General features: G+C 39.4%; 2 protein-coding genes across 2 annotated transcripts in view; both read left to right on the forward strand.

Annotated features, from left to right (window-relative positions):
• The window catches only part of LOC134535403 (uncharacterized), a 91,364-nt gene that overhangs the window by 54,176 nt on the left and 9,324 nt on the right, over positions 1-27,864 (forward strand). Inside the window, exons 6-9 of the mRNA XM_063374477.1 lie at positions 8,273-8,462; positions 13,091-13,235; positions 20,880-21,023; positions 25,867-26,031. Coding sequence (XP_063230547.1) covers positions 8,273-8,462; positions 13,091-13,235; positions 20,880-21,023; positions 25,867-26,031 — 644 coding nt within the window. The remainder of the gene's footprint in view (positions 1-8,272; positions 8,463-13,090; positions 13,236-20,879; positions 21,024-25,866; positions 26,032-27,864) is intronic.
• On the forward strand, positions 22,675-25,406 carry LOC134535147 (piggyBac transposable element-derived protein 2-like). The gene is made up of 2 exons (XM_063374104.1): positions 22,675-22,706; positions 22,959-25,406. The coding sequence occupies exon 2, from the start codon at positions 22,959-22,961 to the stop codon at positions 24,093-24,095; it is 1,137 nt and encodes a 378-aa protein (XP_063230174.1). The 5' UTR covers positions 22,675-22,706; the 3' UTR covers positions 24,096-25,406.

A 27,864-nucleotide genomic window follows, 5' to 3' on the forward strand; every position in this document is an offset into this window, starting at 1 on the left:
ATTTTGTCACAGGTGTGTGCGTATGTGTATTACACAAACAGTTGAACGTTGACCATCTAATAGCATGACGTTATGTTGCAAAGCGGTATTATTTGCTATATTTGATATCTCATTAGGACTGTATTTTTCTTTGCAACTATATATACAGGTGAACTTTTTATACTATCGGAGAATATTTTGTAGCTGAATAACTGTCTTCAAAATATTGCAGGTTATTGCATTAATTTTAGTGTTTTAAATGTATTATGTTTTTAAGCATGTATACATGAGGCTAGAGCTAGAAAAATGTTTGGTTTCCGTTTTTAGCTGACCTGCAGCTTATGGCTTTTGATTACACTTCCTTTTTTTATATGTGATGTTAAAAAACGATGTTATTTGTAAATGTCCTGGCATCCGTACTTCTTGTAAAAAAACATAATCATATTTTCGAAAAATAAGCTATCATTTAGTAATTTATTATTGCAATATAAATACGTGTGTATGCCAGTCGCGTCTGGCGAAATGAGGAGCTCCTTCACGCTATCCCTACTGGTGACGTCAAGCATCACTGGTAGTTCGTCTTTTATGTATGAACTGGAAGTCAAAGAGGCTCGAAATAAACATCAGTTGTAACTAATAATAATAATAATTTATTCTGAAAGGGCCACATACTCGAAGAATCGCTTTCTCTACGCAATCAAACGTGTTGGAAGTAAAATATCTAAGGAGTAGGCTACACGTCATAGGTTGTATAAGAATATTTCGGAGGGAGCTACCCAAAGGATATTTTATCAAGCATACAGATAAAGTGATATTTTAAGAGTAGTAATTTCCCCCCCCCCCCCAACACCACCCACAAACTGACGGATTTATTGACACATCCGTACATAAAAAAACACTGCTCCAGAATCTGCACCTGAATCGTCTTAGTGGGGAAAAGGTGTACATAAATTACGATCACTGACTGAGGTTATACAGAAGGTAATCAACCAGAGTAAGTGATTAGGAGCAAGGAATACTAATCCAATAAATATGCCATTGATATAATTTAATGATAATTTTTACTCACGTTTTAGTATTTGATATTGCTGAATAGCAAATTTACATTTTAAAATATTATAACAATGAAAAATTGCGAACCAATAAATATTTTTTGCTGAGTGTATAATTTGATTATGTCTTAAGACAAATAGAAACTAGATATTATGAGTACAAAATATTTGTAAGTAATAAAAATTTACATAATAAAATACTTACATTCATACAAAATACAAATATTTTTCTTAGATATACAAGTATAACTTCAATTCATTTTCGGCCAACGAAAATAAAGTTATGCTTTGGGCCCTGATAATAAATAATACCTACATAATTACATTTTCACTTTTCACCAAAAGTACATGAGGTACAAAAGTCAACAAACCTTAAAACACAATAAAAATATACCCGGTATACATTATATTTTAATACAAACACCAATACAATACTAATTTTAACTGAACATTTTTTGGAGGTATGCATAATTTTATTAAAATTAATCAGAAAGTAATGCAGTTACATGTTTACAACCTTGCGTACTTCACTTGCCTTTGACGAATCCGGATATGTTCAATGTTTAGCCAGCCGAAAAGGATGTTTGGATTTTATTTTTAAACACATGTGAAATTAGTCCTTTCTTTTAACACTTCATCGCTGTCACGTGAATTTAAGGCATCTTACATTATTATTGTACTTTTGTTTTGTAGTAACGATCGGTAGGCTAAATATATACATGTGTTTGTTGAAACTTCGTTTTAAACATCCATAAATTAATTTTGTCAATTTATTTATTGATACCAGTAAAATACAAAATAAATGATATTTATTTTACGACCTCTTAAATTATTTAAATGATATATAAAATATGACCAATTTTTTTTCAAATGAAGACGTATTTTCAACTGGAAGTACACGAGAATTACACAGATACATTTACTTGCGTATTGCATAGCATACTTCACGTCCATTTCTGACAGCCTTGCGAAGTCACTTCCAAAGTATCTACAAGTATATTCTTCAGGCGAATTCGGACACGGCATTATAATCTTCCATTATATCTAGAAGACGTGTTCTTACATTTGCTTGGAGTTTTCAATTATTTTTTTGATATAATAAAGGCAATTTTAAAGTTTAGCTCCATTTCAGAAACACTTACGCAATATATTTGGTGGTTCTCTGCAAGTGTATTTTGTGTTTTGTTCTATTTCGATAATAAAGTCAATCTGAATTTATTGCCTTTTTTTTCAGATTTGTTTATACATTAGATGTATATAAATATAAAAATGTATGTAACAGGATGAATCTAATATGGTTTGAACAGTTATCTATAATGACTTAGTTGGTTTGTTCATTAAAAGCCTTTCTTTTTTACTGTACAAGTTGGATTCCTTTATAACTCAAAATAAATTATCACGTAACTAAAAAAATGAATAAAAGAGCAAACTTCTGTTAGTATAAAGGTGTTAATTTTATGAACATAATGTAATACAATTTGTTCTCTAGATAAGTAGATTTAGAAGTAAGACTTCATATTACAGTCGTTACCGTGGTACGACTTCTGGAAAAGTTTTACATATATATATATATATTTTTTTACAGAAGGTACCGGAGCTTGCAGGTTGCGCAGTAAGTAATTGTATCGTTTGCGAGAGTTCTCTGTTGGCAGTAACACCTATGATATATGTTTGATGTTCTGTTTCCAACTCATCGTTAAAACTAAATTTTACAGACTGATTATTATCCTTTGATTTAAAATCTAAGTTATTTACAGTGTTTAAAATATGCTTTCTTGCGTTTAAGAATATTTCGTATTGTTTGTATGATGTTTGAGTTACCCGCAAGATAATGAGATAGTTATTTTATACTGCTTCTTTTGCGTTTTTTTTTAAATTTTAGTCTTGACAATAGGGAATGAATTATTCAGGCTGTGCTAAATAGATAGCTTATGCTTTATGTCATTAAGATCAAACTCTTCTGTTTTTGTGCATTGTATAGTATTCCTAGTTTAGTTAATTTATCCAACAATATATTTATACAGTCAAGGGCTTAGATGCTTTATAAAAAAACTCAAGTGATTCATAATCAGTTGCCGTGTATAGATATAATTTGTAGAAAAAAAGCAGTATATGTTTTACTACTTAGAGTTGATATAAAACCATGTATAAAATTTGAAAGTATTTTGTACTTTTCATACTTAAAATTATCATGCAATGTTCAAATATTTTTCGATATAAGTAAGGACACATGTATTTAGCGAATACATCTCGTGTCAGGCTATTTCACACATAACTGTAGCTTTTTCCTTAGAGGTTTGGCGAATTGCGGGCGTGCAGCAGTACGGTAACTACGTCCTCATTGGCCCCGTCAAGTGCGGGAAAACAGCCTTCACCGACCACAGCCAATAATTACAAGAAAAATCTACAGTGTTTTGTAAAATACCTTGACACGAAATGTATTCGCGAAATACAGGTTTCCCTAGATATAAGACGTAATTGCTCTCTGACGATAATTTTCTTTACTGGTATTTGGCAGGAGAATAGTTTTTGTAGTCTTGTGATATCCATTATGAAAGAATTCCAATAATGGAATATGTGTTTATTATAATTAATGGAGAAGTGTATATACTATTAACAAATGGATCATTAAAAATGTGAAAAGAAATTATAAAAAAATACAAATTAATCTACTGCACATAAATCACAGATTTTAAAAAACCTAATTTACTATAACATTCAAAATATTACAGAGCGTGCCATGTAGAAAACACGGACGCATGTTGTTGTCTAAATTAAATAAATAAAATACAAGTCTGCGGCTTTAAATATCAAAGAAATAAAATGTTTCATAAATATTCAACGCTTGTGTAAGGGTACAACCATGCATTACACTGATAGGACATATTTTTTCTAGTACATCATACTGATTCCTAACCAGACACACATATATAAGTAATTTGTGTTACACTTCAATTAATTTGGCCATGAATTAAACCTGATAAATAAACAATGCAAACAAGCGAAACTCTACAGAGTATCGTCAAATAAAACCTGGGCCAAAAGTAAATCAATATTTTAGTGCTCAATACAATTCGAAGGAAATGGAAGATTTTTTGTAGTATTATAAATGATCATACAAGGATTGCTGATTTGGTTTTGTATTAATTTTGAGCGTAAAACTACCCCGAAAATATTGAATAAATTTTTCAGTTAAGCTGCATATAAACTGAACTGGTTTGCTAGCTGTCTTGCCATCGTAAACATGACTATGAGTCTGATTGGCCATGTTGGTGATAGGCACGATTTTCAAGGCAGTCTCCCGATATTATATGAAATGTGTTTTATTTTTATACAAAATGAAGCACGAATATGTTTTATATTTCTTGTGTGAGATACCAGTTGCAAAGACTTTGCAGTTTGATTTTATGGGTAGTGAATCAGTGGTATAACATAACTTCATTTTTTTTTTCCCGATAACATCTTTTTGACATTAGTATAATTTAATCACTCGCCAAGCAAAGAACCTTATTTTTTGTAGTCACGAAAAAAATTGTTTGTTTTCAATATCAGCTAATAACTTACTATTGCTTATGTCATCAAATACATTTACAGTACTGTTCAATTTGTACAAGCATGAGAAGTAAACAATAATTTCTGCAACAACGTTCTTCCGAAAGAAGGTATAAACCGATTTTAAAGGTGCGTCCCTATTTCTTAATTTTATTTTTTGACGTGACAACGTCTAATAAATCGATGAACGCCGGCTGCACGCACGAAAAAGTGTCCCACTACGGATGTCCCACTACGGATGTGTCCTATTTGCTCATTGTATGCATGCGTGGCATCTCTCTTCATGCTTATTGTAGGGCCTACGCATGCGTGGCATCTCTCTTCCACTCGATTGGAACGACCATCGATTTGACTTTTCAATCATATTTTCGTCGTTTGAATTATTAATATTATGTAATTTAACAATTGTCCACCGATTTTCAGCACAATCGGTACAGTTATTTAAAAGTAATGTTGAATATAAAAAATACGTTTTGAACCAACAATGGTGTTTTACAGTTACACATAATAATTCAAATTACAACTGGGATCTTTTGCACAATGTTTTAAAAAATATTGTAACACATTATAAATAAGTTTGGTGTATTTGGGATGCGTATTTGTTATAAAATCGAGTTATAAAAACGAAATAATATTATTCCCTTACCGTGAACAAAATTTTTATAAATATATATATATATATATATATATATATATATATATAACATCTGAAACTGTTTATCATCGAATATAGCCTCGTGGGTGAGCGGTCAACGGCCCTATCTTCTAATTGTAAGGGTTGTCAGTTCGAATCCCGACAGGTGCGAAGCTTTTTTTGTACTTGTAAAAATAAATACGGTGCATGTGACATTTCAAAAGTAATAAATATATTTGAATAATGAATGCAAATATAAAGTAAATTTATTAATTAAATTGTACAGTTCATTTCACTCCTTTGTATCCATACAAAATAGTGATAATTCAATAAAAATGATTCAATTTTATTCATAAAAGTATGCAGAGGTAGATTTTAGCATACAAAAGATAGAAAAATTTAAAAAAAAAAATTCTTCCTCAAAGAATATAATATTTTTAATGCCTAAATGGTTTGGTTGCAAAAACCTATTACGGCTCAGTCTCAGGCCGAATATGATATTTCCTTTTCTTCTGGATCCATTTCATCAATGTTTTGTTATGACGTTGTCACGTTAAACTATCGTCCGTAAACCGACTTTACAGACAACCAAATTTTTTTTAGTAATTAGAAAATAAAAATCGGTACTTTTCCGAATTTACTCAGTGAGGCTGCGACCCAAATTTCAAGTTTCCAGCCCTTTTGGTAGTGGGTTGGAATTTTTATAGGCCAGTGTGTGAGCGAGTGAATTACTTTTTGCATATTCGAGCAATTCAAAACTTAGGCAATAAAGTTTAATTATAACAATTTCACGTAAGCTAGAAAGCTCAATCAATGGCTGGTAAAACAATAGAATTTTATTTCATATAATTCTAGATCAATTTCATCTAAGTATAACACACCCATTTAAACTCATTTTATATACATAATAATTTTACTTCAGCAAGGTCTTCGGTTTCTTGTAACACAAATAAAATTACCTAAAAAAATTACTGGACATACTTACAAAAGTTTTTAGATTGTAATATTTGCCAAATAATTTAAATAAATCTAACTGCAAATGTCAGAACACAATATAAAGGTCTTTAAAATTGTATTTTGGAAAATTACCTGAATGTTTATTTGCTAAAACTCCTCATTTCACTTGTTCAAAAGTATTTAAATGTATGTATACATATGCGTGCGTGTGTGCGCGCACTTGGAACTTATGTTTCTTTGATCATTTATAGTTGCAAATAATGTAGCGGAAGTTAAATTGAAAAATATATACCTAATTCTTTCTGGCCAATATTTGTTTACAAACATAATTTTACATGACCCCAGAAGAAAAATAAAAAAAAAGAAACGCCACTGCTTTGTAATTGTGTTTATAACGAACTTGTGTAACTAACGAAAATGTTTAACTGCTCAAGGTTAGTGATACAATAAATGCTTGGGTAGTGAAAAATCTATTGTTAAAAACCAAAGGTAATTTTAAACGACTTTTAGTTAACCATTGTTCAACGACAGCATCGAGAGATTGGCCCTTATTTTTGTATCGTTATATACATAACTAAATCATTACGGGAGGAAGTTGCCATAGGCGGCTGGTCCTTCAGTTACTATTTTTTTTTAAACATCTCTATAGAGTTGCAATAGTAACTATTAATATTTTGATCATAACTCATTTATGTAACATTACACCCAGAGGTATAGCCCATTCTACCAGAGCTAAAGTCGAGGTACAAATATAATTAAAGAAACACAATTAAATAAATATAACTAAAGAAATATAATTAAATAAATTTATAGAAAATCATTGTCATTTTGCAAATAAATTTTTTTTACAATAATTGAAATATTCTAATAAAATCTTAAACATTATTTATTTGTCTTGAATGTACGATTCTTGAATAGAAGTATAAATAATAATTTAATAATTTAAATTGATTTTGGAAGTTATATTATTATATGAAACCATTTTGCTATTATTGTAATACACCGTGATTGCAGGATTCATTCATGTGTTAAGGTAAAGAGTCATATCAAAATACATAATGAAGTCACTAAGATAACATGTGAAATAATGTTGTAATGTGCGACGTTCACGTAGATGCCCGTAAACGAAACAGGTTAGATATTATAATCATATTTAGCACTTAAGTATTTCCAAAATAAGTTTTTTTTAAGACGCCCAACTATTATAATAAATCTCTACTAAAACAATTCAGTAATTGTAGTTAGATGATTTTAAATAAAAAATATTCTATGAATAAATTTGTCACGACAAGTGAAGAATATTAATAATAATTTACATCACTGAAAAGCTGACAAATATATCTATAGAAATTGTCGACAACGTGAGACGGTTTTCAATTCATTGATTACTATTGCTGATACTAGTGTTGTGTTTTGACCGTTTCGAAGCGATAATATTCCCGCCTGAACTCCTGCGATATTAGAGCCATCTAGTGAGTAAACTCGGAACTAATCGGAGCTCTAGCGGCAAACTGTTGAACTCGTTCCTTTCATCAGCGGCAAGTGACAGTTAAATCACAGTATTTAATACTTTGATTATTTAAATTCTGTACGTTGTATTAAAAAAATTACTAGACAGAATTGTTCATTGTACCTCCTTTAAGTTGTGTGCAAAGTAACAGCCGTGTACCGTTAAAATATATACCTAATATTTAGTTTTGAAAATTTCAAAATTAAAATTAAATAAGAAAGCATTTTTTGAAAATTTTTATCGTCATATTTACAAAATTCAAAGTTTTATTTACAATTCTGTCAAGTATGTATTTTTTATCTACTACGATATTCATGGGAGAAATAATTTTCTTGGAGGCTGCAAAACTAAGGATCTTAGCCTTAAGTTTCTTTATGAGTAAGAATTGAATATTTTCATGTAAGGTAATTAATGAAATACAAGTAAATGTATTTTCAAAACATACATTCCAAATTTTCCTTTAAAGTGTATAAGTATTAGAAAGTACATTTACAAATTTCCTTTGCTGTAAAGTTGCGCTTGTTGCGGTTGTTCTGTGCGTACGCACGGATGGGCGAGCAGCGGAGTGCGCAGACGCGTGCGTTGCAGATCAAGGTGTGCGGGGGCTGCTGCCTGGCCTGTGCCGTGCTGTGCGTGGTGGTCACCATCACCACCACGGTCATCCACATGAGCCGCCTGCAGACCCTGCGCCAGTGCGTGTACACCCAGAAGACACAGACCTGCACCTGCTCCTCTGTCGACTTGGACGCTGTGGTCAGCCTGGAGACGGGCAACGAGGGTGAGCTATCTGCTCTTCTCTTTCTGCACAGGAACACTTATTGTACAAACAATCATTTCATTTTACATTATATCAATGAAAGATGGAGTTTGTTTGTAGCTCGCGTACATGCAGACCGTAGAGCCTAGAATTTTGGTACTTGGTTCCCCTCAGGGGCGTAGCCAGGGGAGGGTTTTAGGGGTTCTAACCCCCCCCACCCCCTTAGCCATTATTTTTTTTCTTATCTGAAAGCAGGTTAGCTAAAAGCCTGGGTGTCTTACTGCTATCACCGGCTACTGCACTGGAGGGGAAGAGTAAGCGAGCCCTACCGATTCTCCTTCCCTTCCCCTACCCCTGCCACGAGCAGAAGCTATAAGGTTGTGACGGCATGACGGGTCCCAAGTTTTCAAATATCTTACACCTATTGTATTTAACCAGCGCGATAATTATAAGCAGGTGGTGACTGGATAACTCTCCAAGCTAAAGCTAATTGTTTCCAGGAATAGGCCAGTTCTGCCGAAACCCAACCATTTTAATTCCTTTTTTTTTTGTATTGTGGAGCTTCAAGCATGATTTATGATTTTGAGTGGGACGTGGACAAGGCACTTGGATTGATTAAAATATCTTTAATTAATTTCTTAATTCATCACTCAAACAATTTTTTTATTAAAAAATTAATATTTTTACCATTACAATATTTAAAGTTAAGTACCGAAAACTGCTCAAATAGCACTATTTTACACCTTAAAATCCAAATTTTTCCGGGGGAGGACCCGGACCCCGCTGTAATACGGTGGGACCATGCTTCTTAACCCCTCCCCCCCATACACAAATCCTGGCTACGCTACTGTTCCCCTATAGGGAGTTTGTTTGCACCTCCAAACAAATTTTCAAAAAAATTGATTTAGATTTTTGATTTAATTTTGCTAGTGATAGACAAAACATATACTCAATAATCTCCACGGCAGTGGTCAGGATTGTCAGTGCTTTATTTATTTCCTGGCACCAGCCATTCAGCCATTACATTGTGGGTGTGTTGTTTATCTCCTGGCACCAGCCATTCAGCCATTACATTGTGGGTGTGTTGTTTATCTCCTGGCAACAGCCATTCAGCCATTACATTGTGGGTGTGTTGTTTATCTCCTGGCACCAGCCATTCAGCCATTACATTGTGGGTGTGTTGTTTATCTCCTGGCACCAGCCATTCAGCCATTACATTGTGGGTGTGTTGTTTATCTCCTGGCACCAGCCATTCAGCCATTACATTGTGGGTGTGTTGTTTATCTCCTGGCAACAGCCATTCAGCCATTACATTGTGGGTGTGTTGTTTATCTCCTGGCACCAACCATTCAGCCATTACATTGTGGGTGTGTTTATCTCCTGGCACCAGCCATTCAGCCATTACATTGTGGGTGTGTTGTTTATCTCCTGGCACCAGCCATTCAGCCATTACATTGTGGGTGTGTTGTTTATCTCCTGGCACCAGCCATTCAGCCATTACATTGTGGGTGTGTTGTTTATCTCCTGGCAACAGCCATTCAGCCATTACATTGTGGGTGTGTTGTTTATCTCCTGGCACCAGCCATTAAGCAATTACATTGTGGGTGTGTTGTTTATCTCCTGGCAACAGCCATTCAGCCATTACAGTGTAAGTGCTTCATTTCTTTTCGGATCTCAATCCAGTCAATCTGTAATGAACTTTTCCATCAACAACATAGTTTATGTTAAATAAATGTGCATTTAAAGGCCTTTAGAAGCTGTTGAATCCAAGATGGTGTCTTTGCTTGATTTTTATTTTGGTTATCTCAGTTGTAAGAATTTTTTTTTCATAAATTGATTTCCCAAATTTGTTTTATTTATTTTCTGTTTGAGAAAGTGCGGCAGTAGATACAAGGAGAGGCATGCATAATACGTAAGCAGTGAGAGTGTTCTGCCTGTGGACTTATGTAGTAAAGCACGGATTCATCAACTAGTATTAAATAATAAAAAAAAACAAATGTTGAACTGGCTTTCTACATAATTTCTACCCACATACTCCTCAGGACCTGGGTTGGAACACCCGTCCGGCCAGCCTGGTTTCCCCTGGCTTCCTGTAGTCACTCCAAGTCCTGGCCGAGTCGCTTCTAAATTCCTTCCACATGTCGTCTCTGATAACATTCCTTGATGAACAGCCAAATCTTGTAATAATTTAATTTATTTAAAATTATAAATATTTTTAGTTTTAATTGTGTGTTTAAGTTCAGGGTATAAATGAATTAATCATAATGCTTATGAATAAATTTGAAGCACCAACAATGTAATGGTTGAATAGATAGTGCCAGCAGATGAACAAAGCACTGACAATGATGACATAGCCGTGGAGATTATTGAGTATATGTAGAGAATATCACTAACAAAATTAAATAAATAAATCTAAATAAATTTCTTTTATATTGTTTGTAGGTGCAAACAAACACCCTCTGGGGATCCGAGTGACAGAATTCTAGGATCTAAGGTCTCCATCTAAGCGAGCTACAAACAAACTCTTTCTTTTATTAATATAATAGACATACCTATAAAACACAAACTTATTTAGACAAATGGTCATGAGTCATGACACTGGTGTGATGAGGGAACGCAGGGCAGGGCCCCCACATGGCCGGTGCTACTGTTGCTATGGCAACGGGGCCCATGGGTCTAGGGGGCCTGCGAAGGAAAGAAAAAATAAATAAAACTAAAAAAAAGTAGACAATTTTAAATAAATCATAGAAAACAATTAAACAGTAAGGCCTAAATTTAGTTACCGATGAAATATTACACCAGAGTAATATTATTCGGAATATGCTGTGCTTACAGAACGTGTCTGAATCTACAACTGTGAGTAACAAAACCACCACCAATTGATGTGACATCATGTTGACAGTGCAGAACACTTACACTCATTTATTTTCCATTATTTAAAATAAATTTACGTTGACAATCTGTGGCGCGAACGTGTGTCTCTGTCTATGACTATTACAACTGCGTTTGACACAGTTAACACGTCACAGTTACTTATATTTGAGTAATTACAAATGATAGTACAGTGTAGTGTATGTTAAGGGTAATGTATGTTAAATGGCTGGCAAAGTATGGTGGTTGGCTGTACTCGTGTACGATTAATACCAAAACTGATAACATTAAATAATTAAAGCAATATCAAATGGTATTAATTGTATTGTAATATTATAATTGATATAATTTCAACACATAGATATGTACAACACTGAAACTGAAAATTATTGATCTGAATAAATTTGACTAGGAAGATTAGGTTCAGATTATCCTAACGTTGTACCAGCTTTTAAATAACCTACCAAATACAGATAGCCAGACATGAATGGATTTGGGTCCAGTTTCGATACTACACCGTCATTACTGAATTATCAAGGTTTGCAACTACCGGTACCTACTAGCTCAATTTGGGGTAGGGCAGGTTCTTCGGCCATTCAGGACTGCTGGGTAGATCGGTGTATGGTCGCAGGAACTTGTAGAAAGGGACGCTGCAATAGAGTTCTAATCCACTACGACTGCCGTAGGCTACGACTCATTGACTGGATCGGCGACACCAAAATGGTCCTGAAAAACGTGGTACAAGGAAAGTTCTCACCACGAGATGGTAGGAATCAGATGTAGAAGTCGCGATGCTGGAAGCACTCGCGAAACGCCTAGTATGTCGTGTTAAGGCGTATACCCTGTATTCTGAGGTAGATGAACTCAGAATTCTCCTATCTGAATACTCCGTTTACACTGTAGTATCTAACTATCGTAGCGGACACAATCTTCTTGTTTCCTTTGCGGGCACCAGGTTTTTGGCAACACATCGCAAGGGAAACGTCTTCTCTCGAACATGGCGTCTTAGAATCCTCCCTCTATTCCTTCCTTTTCAACCTCAACTTCCCCGGATTGTTGTAGCAACCAGCGAGCTCGCAACTAGCAGGAAGAAATACTCAGCAGTTGTAGTAAAATCCAATGTACGGTAATTAAACCTGTGTTTAACTCATGTAAAGCTTGCAGAAAAAGGAATAGGCGTCCAAAGAATAATTAAATGAAGACAATAAATTATTAAACTGCTGCAATTTCCAAAGACTAAACATACTGGCTGGCCTTAGCTATCCATATTAGTGTGATTGCTGGTACAACTTATAATACAAATACATATTTAAATATAATAATTAATTTACAATAAACATGAGATAATGAAATCAATCTGTAAACGGTTGACTGTTTACAAATCGAAACGCTGACTTAAAATTAGTTTTAATGTGTTTTAAAAATAATTGAGAAAAGGTTAAAAAATATATAACTAAAACATTGTACATAAAGAAAATTTTTTTTTTTATCTCTGTTAGAAACAAAATAAGGGGGGGGGGGGGCACTTCATGACTTCTAGCAACGGGGCCCACATAATGATGTGGGGGGCCTGACGCAGGGTGAGTGTTACCCACAGAGCCTAGACAGGTATGCCGCCCCTATAGCTACACATGAGACACTAAAGCAAGGCAGTTATAAAATGGGTGAGTGAAGGACAATAACAGCTACCTGAGAAAACCCTTCAGGCATGGACTCTTGCTGGACTGTGGGATCTAATGAAGGTGTATGTGTTTCTAGACCAGGGCATGTTTGTATAGGGGTGCACTACGTGTTCAACTCGATACCTGACTGCAACGTGGTACACGGCGCGCTCTACTCCTGCCTGCGTGCCATGTTTGGACTGTCCGTGATCGGCATCATGGTGTGCCTGTTCTCGTGTATGCTCGTCTACCAGCTGCTGAGGTAAGTGTGCCCTGTCCCTAGACCTCCACTATCTGAGCCTATTCCAGCCAGGAGAACATTCTGCTGCTGAGGTAAGTGTGCCCTGTCCCTAGACCTCCACTAACTGAGCCTAACCCAGCCAGGAGAACATTCTGCTGCTGAGGTAAGTGTGCCCTGTCCCTAGACCTCCACTAACTGAGCCTAACCCAGCCAGGAGAACATTCTGCTGCTGAGGTAAGTGTGCCCTGTCCCTAGACCTCCACTATCTGAGCCCATCCCAGCCAGGAGAACATTCTGCTGCTGAGGTAAGTGTGCCCTGTCCCTAGACCTCCACTAACTGAGCCTAACCCAGCCAGGAGAACATTCTGCTGCTGAGGTAAGTGTGCCCTGTCCCTAGACCTCCACTATCTGAGCCCATCCCAGCCAGGAGAACATTCTGCTGCTGAGGTAAGTGTGCCCTGTCCCTAGACCTCCACTATCTGAGCCCATCCCAGCCAGGAGAACATTCTGCTGCTGAGGTAAGTGTGCCCTGTCCCTAGACCTCCACTAACTGAGCCTAACCCAGCCAGGAGAACATTCTGCTGCTGAGGTAAGTGTGCCCTGTCCCTAGACCTCCACTATCTGAGCCCATCCCAGCCAGGAGAACATTCTGCTGCTGAGGTAAGTGTGCCCTGTCCCTAGACCTCCACTAACTGAGCCTAACCCAGCCAGGAGAACATTCTGCTGCTGAGGTAAGTGTGCCCTGTCCCTAGACCTCCACTAACTGAGCCTAACCCAGCCAGGAGAACATTCTGCTGCTGAGGTAAGTGTGCCCTGTCCCTAGACCTCCACTATCTGAGCCCATCCCAGCCAGGAGAACATTCTGCTGCTGAGGTAAGTGTGCCCTGTCCCTAGACCTCCACTAACTGAGCCTAACCCAGCCAGGAGAACATTCTGCTGCTGAGGTAAGTGTGCCCTGTCCCTAGACCTCCACTATCTGAGCCCATCCCAGCCAGGAGAACATTCTGCTGCTGAGGTAAGTGTGCCCTGTCCCTAGACCTCCACTATCTGAGCCCATCCCAGCCAGGAGAACATTCTGCTGCTGAGGTAAGTGTGCCCTGTCCCTAGACCTCCACTAACTGAGCCTAACCCAGCCAGGAGAACATACTGCTGCTGAGGTAAGTGTGCCCTGTCCCTAGACCTCCACTATCTGAGCCCATCCCAGCCAGGAGAACATTCTGCTGCTGAGGTAAGTGTGCCCTGTCCCTAGACCTCCACTAACTGAGCCTAACCCAGCCAGGAGAACATTCTGCTGCTGAGGTAAGTGTGCCCTGTCCCTAGACCTCCACTATCTGAGCCCATCCCAGCCAGGAGAACATTCTGCTGCTGAGGTAAGTGTGCCCTGTCCCTAGACCTCCACTAACTGAGCCTAACCCAGCCAGGAGAACATTCTGCTGCTGAGGTAAGTGTGCCCTGTCCCTAGACCTCCACTATCTGAGCCCATCCCAGCCAGGAGAACATTCTGCTGCTGAGGTAAGTGTGCCCTGTCCCTAGACCTCCACTAACTGAGCCTAACCCAGCCAGGAGAACATTCTGCTGCTGAGGTAAGTGTGCCCTGTCCCTAGACCTCCACTAACTGAGCCTAACCCAGCCAGGAGAACATTCTGCTGCTGAGGTAAGTGTGCCCTGTCCCTAGACCTCCACTATCTGAGCCCATCCCAGCCAGGAGAACATTCTGCTGCTGAGGTAAGTGTGCCCTGTCCCTAGACCTCCACTAACTGAGCCTAACCCAGCCAGGAGAACATTCTGCTGCTGAGGTAAGTGTGCCCTGTCCCTAGACCTCCACTATCTGAGCCCATCCCAGCCAGGAGAACATTCTGCTGCTGAGGTAAGTGTGCCCTGTCCCTAGACCTCCACTATCTGAGCCCATCCCAGCCAGGAGAACATTCTGCTGCTGAGGTAAGTGTGCTCTGTCCCTAGACCTCCACTATCTGAGCCTAACCCAGCCAGGAGAACATTCTGCTGCTGAGGTAAGTGTGCCCTGTCCCTAGACCTCCACTATCTGAGCCCAACCCAGCCAGGAGAACATTCTGCTGCTGAGGTAAGTGTGCCCTGTCCCTAGACCTCCACTATCTGAGCCCATCCCAGCCAGGAGAACATTCTGCTGCTGAGGTAAGTGTGCCCTGTCCCTAGACCTCCACTAACTGAGCCTAACCCAGCCAGGAGAACATTCTGCTGCTGAGGTAAGTGTGCCCTGTCCCTAGACCTCCACTATCTGAGCCCATCCCAGCCAGGAGAACATTCTGCTGCTGAGGTAAGTGTGCTCTGTCCCTAGACCTCCACTATCTGAGCCCAACCCAGCCAGGAGAACATTCTGCTGCTGAGGTAAGTGTGCCCTGTCCCTAGACCTCCACTAACTGAGCCCATCCCAGCCAGGAGAACATTCTGCTGCTGTGGTAAGTGTGCTCTGTCCCTAGACCTCCACTATCTGAGCCCAACCCAGCCAGGAGAGCATTCTGCTGCTGAGGTAAGTGTGCCCTGTCCCTAGACCTCCACTATCTGAGCCCAACCCAGCCAGGAGAACATTCTGCTGCTGAGGTAAGTGTGCTCTGTCCCTAGACCTCCACTATCTGAGCCCAACCCAGCCAGGAGAGCATTCTGCTGCTGAGGTAAGTGTGCCCTGTCCCTAGACCTCCACTAACTGAGCCCATCCCAGCCAGGAGAACATTCTGCTGCTGAGGTAAGTGTGCTCTGTCCCTAGACCTCCACTATCTGAGCCCAACCCAGCCAGGAGAACATTCTGCTGCTGAGGTAAGTGTGCTCTGTCCCTAGACCTTTCTGCTGCTTATGTAGCCCAAGCCACTGTTTTACTTTCCTAGTATTACAATGTCCATTTTACAGATCGCATATCTGTGGTACGTACTGAATTCTTTGAGAAGTATTTGTTTCATTTGCTGTGTTCTGAAATATGTTTGTGGTACTCAAAAACACCAAGATATATCTATAGTGAATACAAATTTCTTCTTTGATACTAGAAGTATGCTTTTATTTATTTTATTTTTATGTTTTAACTAATTGAAGGTAGCCCCTATGTGTTATGTGATCACTTAAGAAGATTTTACAAAAATTTTCTAGTTTTTTTTAAATTCTTTTTGAAAAGTGAATAATTCACTGGTAAACTCTTTAATAGGTACTTGTTTATCTTGTAGTGATTGCCATATACAATAGTCAAAACTTTTGGCCTGCAAAGGGTTCAAGTAAGAAATAACTGAAAATGGAGTTTTTTTTTAGTCTAAATCACACACATGTATAAATAATCTTGTTCCCTCTCCTATGAGCCCATACAGCCACCAGGATGACTAGCTGCAGTACCCAAATTCACACCATAACTATTTTTTTTGTAGAAGATGTAGGTCTTATATTTTGTATTTATAGGTACTAATCAGATGAGACAGTAATCATCAGGGCCATTGAGAAAATGAAAAAATACCTGGGGTCAAGTAATTTTGTCAGGCCCCTTAACATGATATTTAATGTACAAGTTTTTAAAACCCCACAATTTTATTTATTTTATTTATTAATTAGTTTACATTTTTATGACATGCTCACCGACTGTAATAGAACTGAACGGTGGGCACAGACATACTAATGATCAAAAGAAACATTTTCATAAGGTAAACAATGACAAACGAGATGAAGTCGGCACCACGTGTAGGTGGGCACTACTTCCAGGAAACTAACCATGCAGGTGGGCACTACTTCAAGGAAACTAACCATGCAGGTGGGCACTACTTCCAGGAAACTAACCATGCAGGTGGGCACTACTTCCAGGAAACTAACCATGCAGGTGGGCACTACTTCCAGGAAACTAACCATGCAGGTGGGCACTACTTCCAGGAAACTAACCATGCAAGTGGGCACTACTTCCAGGAAACTAACCATGCAGGTGGGCACTACTTCCAGGAAACTAACCATGCAGGTGGGCACTACTTCCAGGAAACTAACCATGCATGTGGGCACTACTTCCAGGAAACTAACTATGCAGGTGGGCACTACTTCCAGGAAACTAACCATGCAGGTGGGCACTAATTCCAGGAAACTAACCATGCAGGTGGGCACTACTTCCAGGAAACTAACCATGCATGTGGGCACTACTTCCAGGAAACTAACCATGCAGGTGGGCACTACTTCCAGGAAACTAACCATGCAGGTGGGCACTACTTCCAGGAAACTAACCATGCAGGTGGGCACTACTTCCAGGAAACTAACCATGCAGGTGGGCACTACTTCCAGGAAACTAACCATGCAGGTGGGCACTACTTCCAGGAAACTAACCATGCAGGTGGGCACTACTTCCAGGAAACTAACCATGCATGTGTGCACTACTTCCAGGAAACTAACTATTCAGGTGGGCACTACTTCCATGAAACTAACCATGCAGGTGGGCACTAATTCCAGGAAACTAACCATGCAGGTGGGCACTACTTCCAGGAAACTAACCATGCATGTGTGCACTACTTCCAGGAAACTAACTATTCAGGTGGGCACTACTTCCATGAAACTAACCATGCAGGTGGGCACTAATTCCAGGAAACTAACCATGCATGTGGGCACTACTTCCAGGAAACTAACCATGCAGGTGGGCAGTACTTCCAGGAAACTAACCATGCAGGTGGGCAGTACTTCCAGGAAACTAACCATGCAAGTGGGCACTACTTCCAGGAAACTAACCATGCAGGTGGGCACTACTTCCAGGAAACTAACCATGCAGGTGGGCACTACTTCCAGGAAACTAACCATGCAGGTGGGCACTACTTCCAGGAAACTAACCATGCAGGTGGGCACTACTTCCAGGAAACTATCCATGCATGTGGGCACTACTTCCAGGAAACTAACCATGCAGGTGGGCACTACTTCCAGGAAACTAACCATGCAGGTGGGCACTACTTCCAGGAAACTAACCATGCAGGTGGGCACTACTTCCTGGAAACTAACCATGCAGGTGGGCACCACGCACAAGGTGTCGTAACATAGGAGCAGGCACCGCACATGAGCAGGGACCACAAAAAAATTTTAAAAAAGGGGGTAGTCTGTAAAGTCGGTTTACGGACGATAATTTGAAGTGATAACGTCATAAGAAAACATTGATAAATAATTGCATACTTTTTAATTTTCAAATATTATTTAAAGATTTTGCCAGTTTAATTTAAATAATTTGTTTGAATATAATCACGAACAATTATTTAAAACCTGTCTTAACCTGTTTGATATTATAGAAGCTTTTCTCGCACGGTAGTTGGCCGGATCATGTACGCTCGGCTCAGGCGAAACGTGACAATTTTTCGTGCGTTTAGCCGGCGTTCATCGATTTATAAGACGTTATCACGTTAATAAACATATATAAATCACAAATGTGTAACAACATACAAGCCATAAACTACAGTTTAAAAAACTAGGACAAACACATATGATTAAATATTTAACAAACATAGTTAATTTAAAATACAAAATTTTGATCTAATTTATTAAATTTTAACATCAATTATTAGATTATTTCATTGTCGTTGTGCTCTTCTCATAAACAGGGTACCCTAACTAATTTATGTAGCTGATAATGTTTTAGACTTTTTATTTTGAGTAAGTACCTAATATGTTTTGTATGGATCATATTTGTTCAATATCAGAATTTTTAATGTTATTTCAAATTTCTGAACAGTACCTATCTTAATTTTTACCATCTAGAGTTAGGTAAAGTATAAAAATGGAATCAATATATGAGGCATACGAAGTTATGTAATAAATTTAAGTTAGGGTTCTACTGGAGTTGGAGACTAGAGAGTTGACATGGAGATTAAAGAACAATTTAAGTCCAAAAGGACACCAAGATCTTTTATACTAAGTGATATAAGGATCTGACTGTTATCTAGGTTATAAACATACCTGATTAAGTTAGTTTTTTTAGTAAAAGATACAATTTTAGTTTATATGGTTCAGAGAAACAAGATTAAGCTTACACAAGCTATCAATTTAAATAATATAATATTGAAGTAGGTAACACTGATTTAAAGAATACCTATACATTTCTGTAGATTTTGTGGTCATTGGCAAACAATAGGCCAGTAATGATAGAGTACCTGAACTATATTATATATATATACACACACATATGTGTGTGTGTTTTTGTGTGTTTGTGTGTATGTGTGTGTGTTTTTGTGTGTGAGTTTGTGTGTATAATATAATCAATGTTTTTAAAAAATTTTCTTCTTTAAAATTTGGCAAAACCATTAAATAATGAATTTGGTATATACAGTAGAACCCTGTTATAATGTTCCTGCATATAATGTTTTCCTGCTTATAATGTCATATTTTTAAAGTCCCAATATTTCCCCCATAAGGACAATGTATTTATTTCCTGCATATAACGTTCATAAATAGTGTAATTTCCTGCTTATAATGTTTGCTTTCTAACATTCAATAAATGTGGAAAAAATGTTTTAAAACCAAATTATTCCAACACTTACGATAAAAAGTTTCCTTTATGTATGTTTATGTTTACAATCACTGCCATACAATACATGAAGTTTGTTAAAATACAATTTTATGCAATATACTGAAGGTACACAATGTTCATAGTTACGTATCAGTTGGCACCCTTAGTCAACTCTTCTCTTCCTTGCCATTCCAGTGGGTATTCAGATGCACGTACATAGTCCTATGATATTTAAGTTGCCAACCATTGAGCGAGGGCATAACTAAAAGTGTTTTCTATTGCTTACAAATAATTTATTTTTTCATTCATACGTAGGAACCCCAAATTAAACATTTTCAGGTGGTTAAGGAGTAGACGTTCTTACTCTTAATGTTGTCATCATGAATCGTGAGACAATTTTACAAAAAATGTGTCAGTGTATCTTTAAAGACAAACAAAATTTAACCAGGGAACAAGATAAAGTTGAAAAACTGTTGGCTTGTTTCAGAAAATTCATGTATCAAGTATACTATCTTTGGTTTTAACATTAAAGTTGTTTACATAGCTTGGTGAGTCCATTGGTACAAAGCTCGAACATTGTTAAGTGCTAAATTGAGATTTCCTGCTTATAACGTTTTCCTGCTTATAATGTTTTTTTATGGTGCTCCCTTGAAAAACATTATAACAGGGTTCTACTGTAGTCTATGAGATTCAATTTATTTATATCACAATAACCTTAGACATTTTACAATTAGAAGGAGAAACTTGAGGTTTTATTTGTGTGTTAAATATATATTGCAGAAGCGGTATAAGTAATATGAGCATTGTTTCAAAATGAAATCGGTATACCATCAGGGTGTGCTGACAAAGTAATTTTTAAGGATTTAATGCTCCTAGGATCATACTCTCAGAAATGAATGAAAAAAGGAATTGTGATGGGGATAAAGATTGTTAACATTACCATAGCCATAACTGTAAATGTTAACTATGTGCATCACAGTACTTGTTACAGTTTTCTTTCAATTACTTATATCAACAATATACTTGTGATATTCGTCCTATCAGGGTGAACCCAAACGCAAACAATAATCTCAACACTCAATTTTCCCCCTCGATGGCTCTGATAATTGTATGAATTTTTAAAACGCTAGCCCTTTGCTTTGAGCATGTACAGCACAGACACTGACTACGTGACCACGTGACTGTGCTTGTTGCAGCCACGAGAAGAAGAAGATGTACTGGGAGCAGCTGGAGATGCGGTGTCGCTATCTGTACCGGCAGCAGCGCGGCCCGCACCACTGCAGCTGTTGCGACGAGTGTCGCTACCCGGAGCCCTTCCCCTGGGAGCTGATGGAGGACAGGTGACGGCCACACACCTCAACGAAGGCCAACAGATGCCTACACATCAGTTTTATTTACATTCATGACATTTCCATTAGACGTTTCTTTTCTTGTAGATATTTTATTTTCCCTAGTTGAGTGTCGTGTTGCAGTTTACGTTCGTGTAATGTTTAACACATTAATAATTTGCTTCTTCATTCAATCTTTATTACTGCTAATTGCGTTACATTCATTCCTATTACATCTGTTCCACACTTCCTCACAACGTTGTGCAGTGCATTGCCAACTTCACCACACACTATGTCCCTCACACTCTCTCTGTCCAACCTTAATACTATACATATACCACAGTCGTGTTTCCAATTTCTGTTGTCCCTGTTTGAAGGTTATAATGAGACTGTCTTATTTTTAATTTTTTTTAATATGGTAGTATTTGTAGTATGCCCTGGGCTCGGATATTTGAACATGGATCACATGGAGAAGTTCAAGACTCCAATTCGCAGTAGAACCTTTATCAGAAGATACCTTTCTGCTTGGAGATCAGCAGAATGTCACTGACATTAGCTTTCTGGTTTCATGGATTGTCTTCTTCATGTTGGGAAACATGTATTTTGTTATCTTTATGTAGGTACATTTTAAATGGAAAGGAATTAAAGTGAATTGGTTGATGGACTTTTACTTTAATTAAACCCAAGATAAGTCTCTAGGTACATGTATTGGAATATTACACGTTGGGACCTCAGACCAAAATTATTTTGTTAAATAAGGCAAAAGTTGGTGCAAAATTCAGTATTAAAACAGAAGCAGTGCAAAAAATTGTACAAAAAAAATTATATAGGCTTTGTACATATGTAATTCAGTACCTACCTAGCAAATGTAATTTATGGCTTTTATAACCTCAAAATTTGTATTTGTATTCTGAGGCTTATGCATTAGCACTTAAGATTTTTTTTTTTTTTTCATTTGTAAAAACAGTTTTAAGATTTAGAAATCATCAAAAATCTAGTTTAACCTTCATGAAATTAAAAAAAAGCTAAAATAACTTTAAGTTAAAAAATGCAGACACATGGGTAGGTTCTAAATATAGCAGTATATACAGCAAACTCCTATTTGGCATAAACAGGTTACAACCTACACATGTAATAAAAACAACTAAATCAAATGTAAAAGGACAGGGGCTAATGTAATAGTACACATTGTAAGATGTCTTTTCATGTATTCATACCATGAAAAAATATTTATTAGTGTAAACTATAAAACGACAAAAATGCAAAGTGTAAACAAACACGAGGATATGTTGATTTTGTATAATTCTCCCTTTTGTTCTGATATTTTCTAGGGGGAAAAAAATTTTCCACCACTTGTAAACACATTTTTTTGTATGTCATGTAGGTAATAAAAAAAAATTATGTACAACCAGATAAAAATATAACATGTGTATAACTTCTCTTATTAACCTCTTACTGCCTACTGTATCATATATGATACATACCAATTTTCTCTCAGTCTTTACCTACAAAATGGTGCCAGCGTGTTTATTTTTACTTTAATACATTTATTAAGTACATATTCAACATTAAAAGGCATTTACTGCACTCTGTGGGCGTTTCTGAGAATTATTTTTTGTATGAATGTTCGCCATATTTTTTGTTACCACTGTGTTTGGAACGACAAGAAATAGTATTTTTTTGTTATGTTTGAAGGTAAGATATGGCTGTAAATAAATATATTCCTTTTAGTTTGATACATTTACCCTAAATTTAGTATATTTTAGTTTAAGTATTCTTGTACTGGTGTTTATTACATTGTTTTTGTTGTATGTATCGTATTTGTTACAACAGGAAACAATGGAAAAAGTATTGAAAATTATAGGTTATGTGTGTTTTGTTCAGTTATTTATTTTTATTAGTACTGCTTATGTTATTTATCACATATATTTATTTCTGTTTTTGCAGATGGAGGAAAACACAATTTCCAGGAAACTGAGAACTGATTTTGCTGTCCCTGAAGATAGCGATGATAGTGATTTAGATGACAGTGATGCCGACCCAGACTATTTACCTAGTACATCTGGACAGCAAAGACAAGCCCTTAGGAGTACATCTGGTAATGTATTGTCTGATAATTCTGATAGTTCTGACGTTAGCAGTGATGAATCAACTCCAGTGGGTGCAACAACTGCAAAGATAGCTCAGTCATCACTGCACTGGGAAAAAGTTTCTCAAGAAAACAGTGAAAAACAATCTCCATCATGTAATTTACGTGAGGTATATAGTGAGGTGGAATCCCCTGTTTACTATTTCAGGATGTTTTTTGATGAGGATGTTCTGGACAATATTATGGAGCAATCTAATCTGTTTTCAGTCCAAAAGAACCCAAACAGACCTTTGAATGTGGATACAAATGAAATTGAGGTGTTCATGGGTTCATGCATATTCATGTCTGTTTTTGGGTTACCTCGGTCTCGCATGTTTTGGGCAAACAACACAAGAGTTGAGACAGTTGCCAATGTTATGCCACGTGATCGTTGGGAGTTTATAAAATCCTGTGTTCACTTCAATGACAACACGAAACTGCCATCTCGAAATGACCCGAATTGTGACAGGTTATTCAAAGTTCGCCCTCTAGTTGATGAAATGCAGAAAAAGTTCAAAAACTTGCCTTTACGTCAGATGTTGTGCGTAGATGAACAGATAATTCCCTATAAGGGAAAATCTGCTCTAAAACAGTACAATCCAAAAAAGCCTCACAAATGGGGGTACAAGGAATTCATCTTGTCTGATTCCAATGGCCTTGTTCACAATCTTGAAATGTACACGGGGAGTATAGCTCCGGTTGAAGGAATACCTGACATAGGCCCTAGTGGAAATATAGTTTTGCGACTGCTGGAGAATGTTCCCCGACATGAAGGATATCTATTGTACTGCGACAATTGGTTTTCGTCCTTGAAGCTGTTTTCTGTGCTCGCAGAAATTGGTATTGGAGTTCTTGGTACAATCAGAGTGAATCGCTTTCCTGGCCTGCAGTTCCAAACTGACAAAGAAATGAAGAAAGAGGGAGAGGAGTATTTGACGAAGTTGCCACAAAAGTGAATGGTGTAGAGATAAGAGCAATAAAATGGTTCGATAATCGGGGCGTTACGCTGGCATCAACTTTTGACTGTGCATACCCTCTAGGAGAAGTAAAACGTTTTGACAGGAAAACCAAAACTGAGGTTACAATACCTTGCCCAAAAGCAGTAAACACAAATAACACTTTCATGGGCGGAGTTGATTTGCTTGATGGACTAATCTCGTACTATAGGATTCAGCTTCGCTCAAAGAAGTACTATCACCGTATATTTTTCCATTACATAGACATGGTATTAGTCAATGGATGGTTGATGTATCGTAGACACTGTGATGTACAGAACTTCAGTCACAAGGACCGACTGGACCTTTTGGGGTTTCGATGTGAAGTCGCATCAGCTCTTTGTAAAGAAGGCAAGTACAAAGGGAAGAAAAGGGGCAGGCCTTCTTCTGATTCACTCGAAAGACAATTCGAGATGAAAAAACGAAGAGGACCAACAGCACCTATGCCAGAGTATACATCAAGGCGAGACCAAATAGGTCACTGGCCCAAAATGGAGATCCAGCGCCAAAGGTGCAAGTTCCCAAGCTGCAAGGGCCTAACTGCTGTAAAATGTGAAAAGTGTAGTGTACATCTGTGCTTTACTACCCAGAGAAATTGTTTTAGTGAATTTCACCAGTAAAAATGTTTGCATTGAAAATCAGCAACAATGAACTTACTATGTATTTTATTTCTGCAAAATGTCAACAATGATTGGAGTTTTGTATTCAATTATATTGTTGAAAACTGAAATAAGTTCCATGGCAATAATAGTTTCTTGTAAAGCTCTATTGCTATAGTTGGTTTCTAAATAATATGTAAATATCTGTTTTTACCAACCAGGATCTTGTTCAATATTTATGTTTATGCATGTTCAGTATTGCAGTTGTCTTGTAAAGTTATAATGCTATGTTTATTAGTTAGGTACAACTGTGTAAATAAAAACATGTAAAATAATTTTGTTACTGACTATAAGAGCTTTTGTGTGGAAGTGTGTTGTATGAGTATTGCAGGCTTTTCGTAAAGTTGCATAACTATTACTTTGTTTCGAGCTATGACTATATTTGCATTTTATAATCTACTGTAATAATCTGCATTAACAAGTTTTATTGTTAACCATACAAAAATATTGGTTCTTGAATAAAATATGCTTTCTGTAAAGACTTATTCTTATAACTGTGACTGTGTAACAATTGAAATCCAAAAGACTGATAGTATAACATTGTGGCCTGGTGTATCATATATGTTACAAAGCTGAATATTGTATTAAATATGCTTCAATTTGTTTGATATTATATGTGAGTGTTATTTATATCCTAAACAAAATGAAAATCATGACAAAAAATTTTTTGGCTTTATTTTTCATAATTCAGGCATTAAGAGGTTAATGCCATCCTTTCCGTTTCACTAAATAATCAAGATATAAGATGTACAGCTGTATAACTATTGTGTCACAAATCTATGACATACCATGTGATGTTTACAGAAATTAAATTGATCAAAACGTGGAAAAAGTTGTACCTATTTCAAGGCAAAATTTTTTGTTTTTTCAAAAACGTAAAAATTTAGCAAATAACTTTAATATATCCAGAATTCCAAAGTTTATTTAAATTTCAAACTGCGCAATTTTTTGGGTGCCTATTTACAGCATCTGCATTGGCAAGTATGTATGAGCACTCCACTCTTTAGCACAATAGCACAAAGCCAGCTGTGGTGTTGGACAGTGGCTGAGAGCAAACAATGGCATTGTTGCAGCCGCTACTGGACACCGGGCCGCGTCGGCAACTTGTACTCGCCCAACCCGGGAGAAGAGGGCTCCACTCGTCGCGCTCCTTCTGGCTGGAGCTGGCGCCGACTGCCCTGGGCACGCGGGACGCCCCCTGCAGCGGCCAGCCCCCCCACCCCCGAAGCCTTGCCCAGGTACCACTCTCCCAGTAGCTGCCGCTCAGAACCTAGTAGCTGGCAGGCCTGCCCTGGGCACGCGGGATGCCCCCTGCAGCGGCCAGCCCCCCCACCCCCGAAGCCTTGCCCAGGTACCACTCTCCCAGTAGCTGCCGCTCAGAACCTAGTAGCTGGCCGGCCTGCCCTGGGCATGTGGGACGCCCCCTGCAGATGCCAGCCCTCCCACCCCCGAAGCCTTGCCCAGGTACCACTCTCCCAGTAGCTGCCGCTCAGAGCCTAGTAGCTGGCAGGCCTGCCCTGGGCACGCGGGACGCCCCCTGCAGAGACTTCCCCCCTCCCGCGCAGCCTTGCCCAGGTACCACTCTCCCAGTAGCTGCCACTCAGAGCCTAGTAGCTGGCAGGCCTGCCCTGGGCACGCGGGGCGCCCCCTGCAGAGACTTCCCCCCTCCCGCGCAGCCTTGCCCAGGTACCACTCTCCCAGTAGCTGCCGCTCAGAGCCTAGTAGCTGGCAGGCCTGCCCTGGGCACGCGGGGCGCCCCCTTAGGCAGACAAAGCCACCTCCCGATCAGCCTTGCCCAGGTACCTCTCTCCCAGTAGCTGCCGCTCAGAGCCTAGTAGCTGGCAGGCCTGCCCTGGGCACGCGGGGCGCCCCCTGCAGAGACTTCCCCCCTCCCGCGCAGCCTTGCCCAGGTACCACTCTCCCAGTAGCTGCCGCTCAGAACCTAGTAGCTGGCTGGCCTGCCCTGGGCATGTGGGACGCCCCCTGCAGATGCCAGCCCTCCCACCCCCGAAGCCTTGCCCAGGTACCATTCTCCCAGTAGCTGCCGCTCAGAACCTAGTAGCTGGCCGGCCTGCCCTGGGCATGTTGGACGCCCCCTGCAGATGCCAGCCCTCCCACCCCCGAAGCCTTGCCCAGGTACCACTCTCCCAGTAGCTGCCGCTCAGAACCTAGTAGCTGGCCGGCCTGCCCTGGGCACGCGGGACGCCCCCTGCAGCGGCCAGCCCCCCCACCCCCGAAGCCTTGCCCAGGTACCACTCTTCCAGTAGCTCCCGCTCAGAGCCTAGCAGCTGGCAGGCCTGCCCTGGGCATGTGGGACACCCCCTGCAGATGCCAGCCCTCCCACCCCCGAAGCCTTGCCCAGGTACCACTCTCCCAGTAGCTGCCGCTCAGAACCTAGTAGCTGGCCGGCCTGCCCTGAGCACACGGGACGCTTCCTGCAGCGACTTCCCCCCTCCCGTGCAGCATTGCCAAGGTAACACTCTCCCAGTAGCTGCCGCTCAGAGCCTAGTAGCTAGCAGGCCTGCCCTGGGCACGTGGGACGCCCCCTGCTTGACCCCCCCCCCCTTCCTCAGAGCCTTGCCCAGGTACCACTCTCCCAGTAGCTGCTGCTCAGAGCCTAGTAGCTGGCAGGCCTGCCCTGGGCACGCGGGACGCCCCCTGCAGAGACTTCCCCTCTCCCGCGCAGCCTTGCCCAGGTACCACTCTCCCAGTAGCTGCCACTCAGAGCCTAGTAGCTGGCAGGCCTGCCCTGGGCACGCGGGGCGCCCCCTGCAGAGACTTCCCCCCCTCCCGCGCAGCCTTGCCCAGGTACCACTCTCCCAGTAGCTGCCACTCAGAGCCTAGTAGCTGGCAGGCCTGCCCTGGGCACGCGGGGCGCCCCCTGCAGAGACTTCCCCCCTCCCGCGCAGCCTTGCCCAGGTACCACTCTCCCAGTAGCTGCCGCTCAGAGCCTAGTAGCTGGCAGGCCTGCCCTGGGCACGCGGGGCGCCCCCTGCAGAGACTTCCCCCCTCCCGCGCAGCCTTGCCCAGGTACCACTCTCCCAGTAGCTGCCGCTCAGAGCCTAGTAGCT

This window comes from Bacillus rossius, chromosome 8, assembly GCF_032445375.1.
Source record: "Bacillus rossius redtenbacheri isolate Brsri chromosome 8, Brsri_v3, whole genome shotgun sequence".
Classification (NCBI taxonomy): Eukaryota; Metazoa; Arthropoda; class Insecta; order Phasmatodea; family Bacillidae; genus Bacillus; species Bacillus rossius.

Excerpts from the sequence above, each read along its gene's own strand:
- LOC134535147 (XM_063374104.1), top strand. The coding sequence starts at position 22,959 with ATGGAGGAAAACACAATTTCCAGGAAACTGAGAACTGATTTTGCTGTC.